The 13,886-nt window shown below is 33.6% G+C and overlaps 1 protein-coding gene across 8 annotated transcripts in view; it reads right to left on the bottom strand.

Moving 5' to 3' along the window:
- HERC1 (HECT and RLD domain containing E3 ubiquitin protein ligase family member 1) overlaps positions 1-13,886 on the bottom strand; it is a 202,993-nt gene that overhangs the window by 82,839 nt on the left and 106,268 nt on the right. For all 8 annotated transcript variants that reach the window (XM_065941927.1, XM_065941924.1, XM_065941925.1 and 5 more), the window contains exons 25-30: positions 11,169-11,220; positions 4,088-4,356; positions 2,169-2,384; positions 1,282-1,402; positions 807-1,044; positions 474-655 (exon numbers count right to left, since the gene is read on the bottom strand). In XM_065941927.1, the coding sequence (XP_065797999.1) occupies positions 474-655; positions 807-1,044; positions 1,282-1,402; positions 2,169-2,384; positions 4,088-4,356; positions 11,169-11,220 (1,078 nt within the window). The remainder of the gene's footprint in view (positions 1-473; positions 656-806; positions 1,045-1,281; positions 1,403-2,168; positions 2,385-4,087; positions 4,357-11,168; positions 11,221-13,886) is intronic.

Raw genomic sequence — 13,886 nt, 5'->3', positions numbered from 1 at the left:
TTATAGCTAAGTATAATGAAGAATTTTTTTTAGTGACTAGAGAACAGAGCAGCCTAGCAAGAATTTCAGCTCCCCTAATTCTAATCCAATTCCAAAATATTAAAAACCTTGATCCTGGAGGAACACTTAAATCAAGACTACAACTCAAGAGATGAGCTGTCAGGATTAAATGCTACAAAAACATAACCTGGGGAAATCAGTCAGAGAACCTCTAGGTTCTAGATACAATAGAGAGCCTGAATCTAGACTTTGGGTGGTATAGTTACTACATCAGGGTTAACTGACTGTAAAGAGAGGGCGTTCAATCAGACGTACATCTACAACATACATATTTGGAGAGAAATGGGGTTTCTAAGTAAACAAAAATCCTTTCATGCCTCACAACAGCAAGAAGTCTACATTCTAAAGATATTCACACAATGTGGACTCAATAAATGTCTATAAATAATGACAGAAAAAAAGGTTTATGATACCTCTGAAATCTCTCTTCTCAGTTTCTCCACTGGAGTCAGTTTTTTTTTCTTCTTCATCCTCTCCTTCTCCAAAAGAGGCCATAAGCAATACACCAGCCTGGGACAACAAATTCTTCAACTGACTACAGAGTAGATCCAACAAAGACTGAACTACCTTGGGGCTCAGTTTATCAGCATAGGTCCTAAGTGAAACAATGGGGAAAAAATAAACTGTGATTATACAGAAGGGCAAGCACACTTAAATACATAAAGAAGATTAGCGGAAAAAGGAAATTACTAAAATGTGAAAGACCAACTCCCACAAAGTTCCATCAAGATATCTACAATGCTCACCCTGTAGTGATGGCTAGAATCTGGAGCAACCTTGTACTAGCCACTTTTAAAGCTGTGCTAAGCTGGGAAACACCTGTTTTTGGCAACAACTGAAGAGGCTGTCCTAGCATGGTGTCTGTGCCACATAACTGCGACAATACATTTAGCAGACCAGTGGAAATCGCCAAAGAAACATCTACTGGCTGATAGTGAACACTCAGGGCAAAAACTGTAACCAAAAGGAGACGCTGCTGGGCTTCTGGAAGAAAAAGAGAAAGACAACTGAGAATCTTCTTTGAAGTTAACAAAGCATTTACTAAAATAAGTCATATTCCAAAACATAAATGGCAGTATAGAACACTATTACACTTTCAAATATTTATTCTTTACAGATAAGCTGACGTACTAATGTTATTAAACACAGAACATTAGCTATCAACTATAACCTCAGGCGAAAATGCAACTTGCTCTCATATTTGCATGTGCAGTTACTCACCAATGTGGTGCTTGTTGGCTTGCAGGGCTCTCTCCAGCGTAGCAGACAATTGTTGATAAATCTTATGCACAGCCACCTGGATTTCAATCTGAATATTTCTCTTAGCTGCTCTGATCCCATCCTAAATTACACATAAAGATTTACCTTTTCTATTAACAACAATAATACTTCCTACTTTTGAAAGTAATAGAATTTTATCCCTAGTCTATACTAGAGACCTCTGGTAGTTTTTAATCATTTTGTATATTTCAGTATATAAAAGTTAAAACTTATTTTTCAATGCTTGAAAATTCTTGATTCTATATAATCTTTCTCCTTTCTAGTCTATACTAGAGGCCTCTGGTAGTTTTTAATCATTTTGTATATTTCATTATATAAAAGTTAAAACTTATTTTTCAATGCTTGAAAATTCTTGATTCTATATAATCTTTCTCCTTTCCCACAAAGCATTTTTCCTCTCTAAACATGGAAGACAAGAAGAGAACACTTAAAAAAAACAGTTCAAACAACCAGAGAAACTAAGTAAAACTAATCAAGTCTAAAATGTAAACTTTTGAAACCCATTCTCCCAAATACCAACCCTGTCCCAACTTAAATCTACCTCTATGCTATTTGGCTAAGGGGTAATAAAACTGAGCCAGCAAAGAATGTAAAAGTACAACAGTACCATAGCTTACCTGCTGGTTTATCTAATTGCAGCTATACTACTATTTATCACTCAAGAAATGAAACCAATGATATCATTAAGTCATTTAGGTCTTTATATTTTTAAACCTCAATTCTAAACACCAAAAACTTTAGCATTATTAAACTGTTGTTGTAAAAATACAGCTAAAATCTGCATATACTGCAAGGTGCCATCCTCACAGGACAAGTCTTTCACCTACCTGATAGTGATGCAATCGGCCACTCTCTCCTTTGGCTCCTGCATGTCCAACAGTGCCTAAACCGAAACACCCTGCTAGAAACTGCAGCCTCACAGATGTGAGCAAAGTGGATGACTGGAAACCTGAGCTTGATCTGCTTCCTGTCAGAGAGATGCTACCTTTTTCTTCCATTCCAGACAACAGAACAAGTATCTGATGAAGTGCCTCTAAACGGAGCTTGCGAAAAGGTAAAATAAACATATTTTAGAATTCTTCACTGAACTGAGACACAAATAACTCTCTACGTCATAGACAATATATTTCTTAGTGTACAGAAAATTCTGATATTTCTTAGGAATCTGTTCTATTGACATAAATAATTATTTTACTATTATGACTTTAAAAATTAAAATATCTCTCAGGTCTCTGCAGCATACTTCAGTATAAAAGAAGTTACACAGTACAATGGAAAAAGTAGTAAATCTGGATGCAGGATTTAAAGGTTTAAAGGTTTAGTTTAAAGGCCAGAGTAGCCCAATCACTATACAGTCTTGGGAAACTCACTTAATTTCCTGAGTCTCCGTTTCTTCATGAAATAAGGTTATTAGTACTTTAATCTACTCACAGAACTATTGTGATGTTCATGAGGAGATACATGTGAAGGTTTCAAAAGTGTCAGGCAGTAAGGATACTGCTTCCTTTTCTTATAATACTGTTATATAGAATGAATACTCTTTAGTTCAATGATTAGTAGTAGTATTCCCAAAAGGTCTCAATGTGGTCCTCTTGAACTTTGGGCTCTATCTTCCCTAGGAGGACAAATATCCACCACAGCAGTCAACTGGCCTATACCTCTTTTTTTTTTTAAATAAACTTTTTATTTAGAAATACTTTTGTATCTATAGAAGAGTCCCTGTATACTTTCCCCAAGTTCCCCCTCTGTTAACATCTTACATAATTATGGTACATTTATCAAAAACAAATTAACACTGGCACAACACTATTAACCAAACCACAGAATTTATTTGGATTTCACCAGCTTCCCCATAATGCCCCCTTTATGTTCCAGGATCCAATCCAGAATATCACACTGCATTTAGTTGTCTTGTCTCCTTTAGTCTGTGACAGTTTCTGTCTTTGTTTTCCATGACCCTGACACTTACAAAAGGCTGTTCTTGTATTTTATAGCATGTCCCTTGATTTGAGTTTGCTTGATGTTTTCTCATGTTTGGACTACAGATATGGATTTGGGGAAAGAATATTACAAAGTCTCCCTCTCATCATATTATTATCACTGTGCATGATATTAGCATAACCTATTATTATGGTGATGTTAATCTTGACCACTTGGTTAAGGTGATGTCTGCCAGGTCTCTGCAAAGTAAAATTACTTCCCCCCCACCCCATTTTCACACTCTGTTAGCTCTAAATCACTAAGTCCAGCTTACTCTTAAGAGGAGGAAAGTTAAGCTCAACTTCCTGGCAGGAAGAGTATCAAAGAATTTGAGGACAGGTTAAAATCACAATCATTAATAAATATTTTGAGGGAGATATTTAAGAGGCTTTGTTCACTAACTTTAGCATTCATCATTACTACCATGATATTCTAATCTTGCCCTTTTTAAACAGAGAAAAATGTGTCAAAAATGGAGACTCTAAGAGCAGATCTGTATGATCACCCACCAATCTTATTATAGTTTCCAGGAGACAAGGAAACACTTAGTGATTAGAGTATCTTGTTCTAAAAGACAGCAATTAAAAATACACTATTGTTCACTGCAAAGAAAATATCAAGTTGCTCCAGTTAAGACAGCAATATAAAAAAGCTCAGGTGAAGGAAAGAGGGAGGCAAGGAGTAGAAGAAAAGGAAAAAATTTTCCTATTAATTGTATATTCAGTGGTTCATAGTCCCTCACAAGGAGTAAATATCAAAAACTTACTTCGGCCCTTAACTGTTGCTGCTCCATTGCAATGATGGAGGCCTGGGGACTTGTAGACATACTTTCCTCCGGCTCTTTAAAACCTGGAGCATTCCCCACATCTCCACTCACAAAGCTTACAACATTTTCAATCAAAGTGTGAATTCCCAAAGACTTGGTAAGATCAAAATCAGACTCAAATGAGCAAGAGGAATTGCACAACCAGTCTCTGTTATGTTTCAGGCGAGTCCACGAGTCGCTCAGGGATTCCAATTGACTGTGCATAGGACCTACATACAAACAGAACAAACATGCATCAGTGATGACCAAGTAGAACATACATTCTGAAACTAGATGAAGGTGGAGTGCTGCTACCATACCAATTGGTGAGGAATGGATACTCATGTTTGAATACATGCATGCATTAAGTGAATCTGAGCAAAATGCTTTGCTAAAAAACAACCAACAAACAAAAGCTAGAGCAATGTAAGAAAAGAAAGGGAAGGCCCTGTTTAATGTACCAGTGTCTCTGTAAGCGCTTCAGCAACACGCTGCCACAAGAAAAAGAAATGCAGAAGCTGTTCTCAAAATGCTTAGCTTAAAAGGCTCTGCAGTATTAAACCAGACCATCATTTATGACCACAACAGAACTAGGCACTTAGGACACTGCTGGTAAGATCAACTAGCAATAGAACGTCATCTGATTTAACATTATCATTGCAAAGAGTGAATTAAGGTTGCGCAAAGTGTCTACATATCTGCAATGAAATATTACCAAAAAAATGAATATAGAAGGGCAAGTAAACTTACACAAAAAGGAGACATAAACATCACCCTTTGGGTTTCGTTAATGTAAGAAACATTTTCACTGGGTTACATGCATATTTATTGCAGGCTGTGAAACTCCTTTATAGAAGAAGCAAAGTTTCACAGATAAGAATATATAAGATTTACTATAAAATTATATCTACATATGGTGTAACAATATGGTATCTACCAAATGGTGTAACAATAGTGACTTATAATACCATTATAAGTCCAATATTCATAAGTCCAATAATAGTGACTTATAATACCATTAGTTTTGCCAAAGGGCATTTTATAGCTTAGAATCTTTACATTAGACAGCAAAAATGTTAGTATGTGTGATCACAACATTATCCAAGTCATATGCCAGCAGGGGCTTTCAATAAATATATCACTGTCTAATTCTTACAAGCTTTGTCTTTTTTGGTTTAACTGATCTCAGGTATGTGAGTTAGATTAATTATATTCTGGCTCATGATATACTCTCATCATTGGTCCATGCATGGTTTGCTTTTGTATTTATATTTATAATAAATGTGAACACAAGAAATAGAAAATTTGGCAGAGCACTATCTATCTGTTCCTCCCCACAACCCATCTCTCTCCTTTGTCCTCCCACCTAACGCTTTCATTATTGCTATTAAATACTGTTTTATATGTAATCCCAAGACAAGTAATGTTTAGTGTTAGTTGCTTGTGACCTTATAAAAAAGCACCATTTTATATAATCTTTTTGTATATTATGTTTTCAGTATAATATTGCTAATACTCATTCACATTATTCCATGCAGTCACAGTTCACTTCTTTGAGTGCTATGGAACATCTTACTGTGTGACCCACCAAATTTTTCTATTAGGAATGAATTAAGAATGAAGTATCTAATAAAATATGTATTACAAAAATTACGTTTGTTATATACTAGATGGAAAAGATTTGGTAAGAGGACTACTAATGCCCGCAGAGAAAATGAACTAACACAATATTGACTGTATAACTTATTTCTGAATTATTACACTGATGTCAGGAAAACCTTAGGACTTCAAAATGAGACACAGGAATTCACAACAGGCAGTTAATATTATAAAGCAGCTATGAAATAATTTATATGAATTCTACTAAAATAATTTAGAATGACAAAGAATATATGGTTTATCTGCCTTCCATATTTTAGCAAAAATTCTTAAGATTAAAAAATGTTAGATTTTCAGTTCTATTTAAATTGAAATAACCAATCTGAAAATTTCCCCTAACTGTATAGCTGATTATTTTTGCAAGTAGAACAGAAAAGAGTAAAAATCCAAAGAAAAATGTCATGGATGCATAATGTATTTAATTAAAAATGATATTTAAAAAATAAAGCAGGTGAGTGTGGAATGTAGAAAAAAAGAAAGAATCATTTTTCATTTCCTTAAGCATTCCAAAATCAGAATCTGGATTTAACCTTAACTTACAAATAATATTTTTTGGCTCTTAGCATTGAGCTTATTATTGGTTCAATAAAAAAATTTCAGAATAAAAAGTTCTTCTACCTTATAATACTTATAATTGTTTTTCAAAATGAAAATAAAATGTGCAAAGAGTTAATGTTAGAACCACGTAAGTAAAAGCTACCTTAAAGATTATCTAGTCCAGTTTCCTCACTTGAGGAAACAGAGGCTAAAAGAAAATGATCTTCTAAATTACTAACAGTAATTCCTTAAGTTTATGGGAGGTGATCTTACAAATATTTGTTAATCAACTCACAAAACATTGATCCATGGGAATTCTACTGCCTGCCTACACAAAGGTTCAATTGTGAAGAATCTACAGGAAGTGACTTGCCTTAATATACTCCAAAATATCCTGTGGAATAGGTAGCCAATCCCCAAATTAAGTCCTTTTTGCAATTTAAAGCAGGGGTCAGCAAGCTTTATCTATAAAGAGTCAGCTAGTAAATATTTTAGATTTTGTGGATTATTCACGGTTCAGGCAACTACTCAACTCTTCTGTTGTAATGTGAAAGGAGCCATAGATAATACATGAGTGTGGCTGTGTTCCAACAAAACTTTAAAACAAAGACAGCAATCTACATTTAGCCCACTATTCATAGTTTTCTGACCCCTAATTTAAAGCATGCAACTTATTAAGTGTATAGACCAAACAAAACTTTGTATGAACAAAAGAACAAGAAAGACGCTACCTGAAAGCATCAGAATAAACAAATAAACTTTTATAACGAAAATGTTTAGGCTGATATCAAAAATACTTTGAAACACAAAATCTCATAGTATGGTAATGAGAAATGAAAAACTATAATTGTTAAAAAATTATAATGACCTAATAATTAATTTGTTCTGTACTGTTTTGTCTGAATATAGGAAATACTATGTCTGAAAAGTATATCAAAAGCCTCTATAGAGTAACTGTGACTGACCCAATTCTTACTTAATATTAATTCAGACTCTCCTACTATAAAAAGAAAATATGAAATCCAACAAGAAATTTGAGATTGTTTACTTGTCCTTTTAACTTTGGTTCTTATGTGGAATTTTCAAAATGAACATGGCAGAGCTGCAATACATACTTTATAAACCATAAAATATGTAGGCAAGCTAAAAGGGGAAAAAAATTAAACATGCCATCGTGTACTTGCTTGAAGCTCTTCTTTTTTCTGGGGCTCAACTGGCCAAAAAGGAGTAAATACACTACCACAACAAGAATCAGAAGACAAAAGGAGAAATTTCACACAGGAGACAACATTCACATTTGTTCTTCTTTATACAATCTAATTTGAAATGCATAGATAAAACAGCATTTCACCCATACAAGTCATACCATGAAACACACAAATTGATAAATGTTTCTGATATTATTTAGCAATAATACACTAACACTGTATTTAAAGACCTGGGGCAGGTTGGTGAAATCAAACCATGATGTTCCTTCTTAAATTTTTGCTTTGGTATCTCCATCATTTTTCACTGATTATATCAGCTTCAGCTTAAATACAAAAACTAAAGTATCTGCAAAAAGGTATTGTCCTTCAGTAAGAAGGTGCTCAGTTCCGCACAACTACTGCAAATCTTTTATGTATTTATCAAAGTACCCAAATACTAACAAGTTAAACAGGTTTTGTCAAGAATTTTGACACGCTATTATGAGACTTAAATGGATTAATATGTTTGAAGTGATTAGCCCAATATCTGGCATATAGTAAACAGTTTTAATGTGTTTAATGAATACAAATTTGATATTACTTCTGAGGTGCTAAGCAGAAATATGGATCACCTGTCTCTTTTTGAAGTAATTTATGATAGTTTTTTGATTTAGAATTTAGCTCTGATGAGCAAGTTAGCTGAGCTCAATTTATTTGCTCACTTCACTCTTTCCTACCATATTCACTTTCTTGGACCAAGAGCTTGTACTAATTGTGAAACATTAACTGGAATGAGGGGAAAAGAAGCAATCATGGTTCAACAGCATGAATTCCAGTATCCCCAATGCCAAATACTGAAATTATAGGCACTAGGCCCTCTCAAGGAGTAGTCTTTGGAGGAGTAGTCTTTGAAATTTATATATTTCATAATATACATTTTATGAAAATACTTAATTTTCATAAGCATAATAAAGATCTGAGAGAAAAGTAATTTTAGCCAATGGAATAACACACATTTAAAAGCAGCTAAAATGTGTATACAACTATTAATTGTCATTAATCTATCCATTCAGTTTCAATAACAGATACAATTAAATATTGCTATCTCTAATTTCTCTTATTAAACTTTTAATAACTCAGGACTACTAGACTAATAAATGAAAAACAAAAGTGAGAGAAAGAAGTTTACATTTTCTCCTCAAAATACTGTAAAGGGATAAATAGAAGAATTCTCACTTGGCTGGACATCTGCTTGTCCTTCATAGCTCAAGTCAGAATCAGAACACCTGAATTGCTCCAAAAAGTTCTCACACTTGGTAGGTTCATCTGCCCAATTGAAGTCAGGCATGTTATAGTTTATGACATCTGGTCCATTTTGACAATAAATAAGGAAAAAACAGAGTGGCTTATTTTACCATCATTTAAGAACAAAATAAAACAAAATAAAACCCCACTGTGGTCAGAGGGTAGTCTCTAAATATACATGATTTTAAAAAATTCTTTTCAAAATATAATGTTCCAAGTGTATTTTCAACGTTAATTTCTTTTAAAGAAATTCATTATAATTAAATAAATGAAAACTATTAAGTATACATTTTCATTGTTTAATCCACAAACACTAGGATTCATGAGATTGAAAACTATTTTTGCTGCTCTTCCTAGAATAGTAATTCTTCTGTTTTCTAGTCACCTACTCTTAGGAACAAAGCTATCAGCAAAATTTTTGCCTGAGAACATTAAGATGTAATGATTACTAGAATAAATTGGTACCACATTAAGTGATATCATCATAATTAACATCATAACAAGTTTGACTCCCTATTATAACCTCCTAAATGGGTAATTTAAACAAACTTTCCCCAAGAGGTCCTATTTATTTGCCTGTTTCCAATAAAACAAAGTTTCAAAAAGTTGATAGGTCTTGGTACTACTTTGAACTTTTGTAAAAGTTGGTTTTACCCATAAACTAAACTTGGATAATTAACTCATTTGCACCTACTTAGCTCTAAAACCACATGAAATCTACTTACAGGGCAACTGACTAAAATTATGAACAGGAAGCAAATCTAGGATAGTTAAAGTGTCATATTAATTTCTAAGTAATTTATACTTGAATTCTAGGTTATTCTTAATTCAAAGCTAAAAATACAACTTTTTGTTTTATTCCAAAGATTACTCTGCTACATGCTGACATAGTTATCATAAACTGAATCTCAAATTTATATTTTCATAAGCATAATAAAGATCTGAGAGAAAAGGAATTTTAGCCAATGGAATAACACTCATGAGTATATCAGTATAGTAGGAAGCTCTTAATATGACAGGTTGGATCCTTTATGCTACTCACTGAGTTTGAAGCCGTCTTTTCATTAATATCACATAGAAATTAAAGCAACAACTTTCACCTGAGCTAACCAAAATTAGGACGGTAAAAATGTTCTAAAAATTTAATTACTAACTCAAGTGGTTAAAGAAAACGATACTTCTGCCTAATTATGGCACATGAATTGCTAATTTTCAAAGAATTAGAAAACAATAAGATACACATTGCATATGACATTAAACAACACTAATTTCTTTGATATCACATATACCCTATAATATTTTTGGAACCCAGCACCTTGATATGTTATAGTACTAAAAGACTTTTCAATAAACAAAGTACCAGCTTTAGCCCTTGTAACTCAAAAAAAATCATTCTTAGTATTCTAAGTATAAATATCAACATTTCTTCTAAGCTACAAACACAAAAATGAAAAAACTGTGTGTGCATTGCTTCCTCTAATTTCTCAGTTTTCCCTTCTCACTTCTTTTCCCTGTAGGTAAACCTAACATCCTGCCAAGGAAGCTATCAAGAGAAGGGTTCAATTCTGAAATATAAAAGATTTAATATCATGAGGAAAAAAGTTTTCCCACCAGCTCTTAGGAAATTACCACTAACAACAACTTCTAACACTTCACATTTTCACAAGCACAGAATAAATGAGTTTAACAAAAAATGCAAATTAATAAGGAATAATACCTGGTGAGTTTTTAGTTACCTTGGATTTGTATTATCTAAAACTGCTGTTCTTTCCATCTATTGGCACATATAAACAAGAGTTAACTATATTATTCATTAAGATACAGCTTTTAACAAATAAATTTTTAACTCCTGATAACACTAAAATTGCTCCTCATGGGAAAATTTCATTCTTAGAAATCACCTGTTTATTTCTTACATGTTTTACCTTGAGAGGTAAAGAGGAAAAAAATTAGAAACTCTCAGTTTAAAACTGTATATATGTGTATGAAAGGGCGGTGGAGGGGGGTGGTAAAAGAGCTCTCCCTGTAATACCACCTGAACAACAGCAGCTATACCTGTGAGCTAGAGTATAGAAAATTATGTCCATAACTCCTCCACAATGTAAAGTACCACTGCCAGAATCCACAAAATTTTTAAAAAGTCAAAACACAACAACCGAGAAACAGAACCGATTACTCCTATACATTCCCAGATTTAAGAGTATTATTTTCAAGAAAATGATCTCCCTCTTAACTTTTCTGACAAAATGTTTCTAATTTTTTTACAATAATGCTTCAATGACATTCAGATCTAAATACATCAGATATAAAAAGAGCTACTTAATTTAATCAGATATTTAATATTTAATCCTCACCTCTCTTTCTATGAGATGATGCCAAATCCAAATCAACATTTCGTCTTCCACTCTGTTAAGTTAAAAATAAATAATAAAATTTAATTGTGAAAATAATTTCAAGATTAAGATTTAAGAGAGTACTAGAATAAAAAATAATCTATATAATCATAGCAATATGCTACTTATTCACCAGTCAAGTCAGGCTAAGAAAAAAAGTCTCTAAAAACCCAATGAAAACAGCTCTAAGAAAGCTCAGGCAGATGACTCTGAGAAACTAATCACAAAGTCAATGTGCACATTAATTAACAGTGTAAAGTAGCAGAACTTTTTCTTTGTTGTCACCATTTCCTCTTCAAAATCGTTGTCTTTTATCTTCCAAACACAGTATGGTCTCTTATTAATACCCTCAAGATACCTAAAGCCCCTGTAGCAAAGTCTCATTTTCCAAAATTGCTACTTGTTCTACCTTCACTTTCTATTGGTTCTAAAACTATTAGTCTTGGCTAGGTGTACAGAAGAGAATCTTACAAATTCACACTAACAGAAGACTAAGACAGTCCTAAGCCTTCTAGTTGAAATCTCAAATTGGTGAAACTGTAGTCAGCTTAATAAAACAGTGCAAGCTTTTAGGAAGAACATAAGTATATTTCTGTGTGCCTGTGGTGGGGAGGCACTGGTGACAACTATCTACCCTCTCTTATGTAAAGACAACCATATACTGGTTGTCTGTACAAACCCATAACTAGATTTATGCACAGATACGACATTAGGATCTCAGCAATTTCAACTGCACTCTATCACACAATAAAAAAGTTGGTAGCAAAGAAGAAAGCCTGCAGAAGTGACAAAACAGATCTATTTAGGAAACCTTATTTGGAAAATCTTTTCCTGGTAACCCACACTGTGGATAAGTACATTTTGTTTTACATACACACACACACCAGTAAGAAGCACGCTACCGGGCCATTTGGGGCTGGAAAAAACACCAAAGAGTTGTCATGATACTTCCTGAAGATATTACCGTGTCATGCAATTTAATATTTTTATCAAACAGTACCTTTTCCATTAGGGATTACTGAAGAAATTTATCTCAGGCCTCAGAACCAGAAATATCTCAGTTTTTCTCAAAAATAAAAATTTTACTTTTTGTTTGTCTTTATCTGTTAGTCACTATGAATCATGCAACTCATATTTTTCCTATTCAGTGGCCCATCTCTAGGAGAACATCACAGGCTACATGAGGAGGTATGCAAATCTTACTCAGGACTATATTTTCCTCTCTCAGCTTCTTCTAGTCCTAATTCATTCTCTTATACTTTTATAAACAGTATTTACTTGTGTATGCTAAATCAATTTTTTTGTGAAAGAAGCGGGTAGGGAAATGAGGTGGGTAGACTAGGAGTAAAGAAATGATGATAAGCATAACATCTGTCAATCAAACAGTTAAACTTAGGTTTAACTATGTAACTTGCTTTAGGTTTCTCTGTTTACTAAAACAAGAGAAGCAGACAATGTATCCCATAATACTCTTTATAAAAGATTAACACATAGGTTTAGCATTAAGCAGGTTAACTTCAGTTATTTTAAGAAAGCATTTCATTGAGTAACAATTCAGGATAAATAAGTACTACTAGATATTAAAGATATGAATGATAATCCTAAATAAACTCAGACAGAAGGGTAACATATTTCAGCTGGAAAATCTCACATTGCCCCCATGGCTTGGTCCTCTTTGTCTATGTGAAGCTCAAAACTGAAGGGTCAGCCTAGGTCTCCTCATCAAGAAAATCTGCTCTCTCTAGTTCTTGACTTTTCCACTTTTTATGACACTATCTCTCCAAATATTCCATAAGAAAAGATGATCAGGAGCCCATCTTTTAAAAAATTATGTTTATTAACATTTTTAAAACTATAGAAACCAGACTTTGCAGTTAGATCTAAGTTCAACCCACCTCCATTTATTTGTCTTCCGATTATGTTTTGAAAACATAACTTTCAGCATTTTCAGTTTAAATTGTATTCCTAAACTTGTTTTTCACAACCACCCAGGGAGGCAAGTACAACAGGAAGAGATATTCCCCATTTCAAAGATTAAAATGCTGGAGCTCAGAAAGCTAAAAGTGTCAGGCCCCAGATCAAAATAAACAGTTTTGTGATTAAATCAGATTTCATTGTTTATTTCCAAAAGGTATGCCACTTTAACTCTCATTTTTTATCTTTTCATATCAGTTGAAATGAATTATCAATTATTTACAATGTGTAAAGCACAATGCTGGAAATATCAGGGGCACTAAAAAAGGAACTTTAGAACTTTGAAGAGGTCTACTGGAAAGAAATGCTAATAATATATAAGTAAATCCAACAACTAGAGAAAGTCCACAAGCAGCAACAGAGTTCCAGTGCAGCCAAAAATTTAAAAATTAATAAATAAAATTTTTATTTATCTTTTTCCATTTATTTTTATTAGTTGGAGGCTAATTACTTTACAATATTGTAGTGGGTTTTGCCATACATTGACATGAATCAGCCATGGATTTACATGTGTTCCCCATCCCGATCCCCCCTCCCTCTCCACCCCATCCCTCTGGGTCTTCCCAGTGCACCAGCCCCGAACACTTGTCTCATGCATCCAACCTGGGCTGGTGATCTGTTTCACCCTTGATAATATACATGTTTTGATGCTGTTCTCTCAAAACATCCCACCCTTGCCTTCTCCCACAGAGTCCAAAAGTCTGT

This window comes from Muntiacus reevesi, chromosome 7 (assembly GCF_963930625.1).
Source record: "Muntiacus reevesi chromosome 7, mMunRee1.1, whole genome shotgun sequence".
Taxonomy (NCBI): domain Eukaryota; kingdom Metazoa; phylum Chordata; class Mammalia; order Artiodactyla; family Cervidae; genus Muntiacus; species Muntiacus reevesi.
This window is presented reverse-complemented; position numbering and strand designations above follow the sequence as displayed.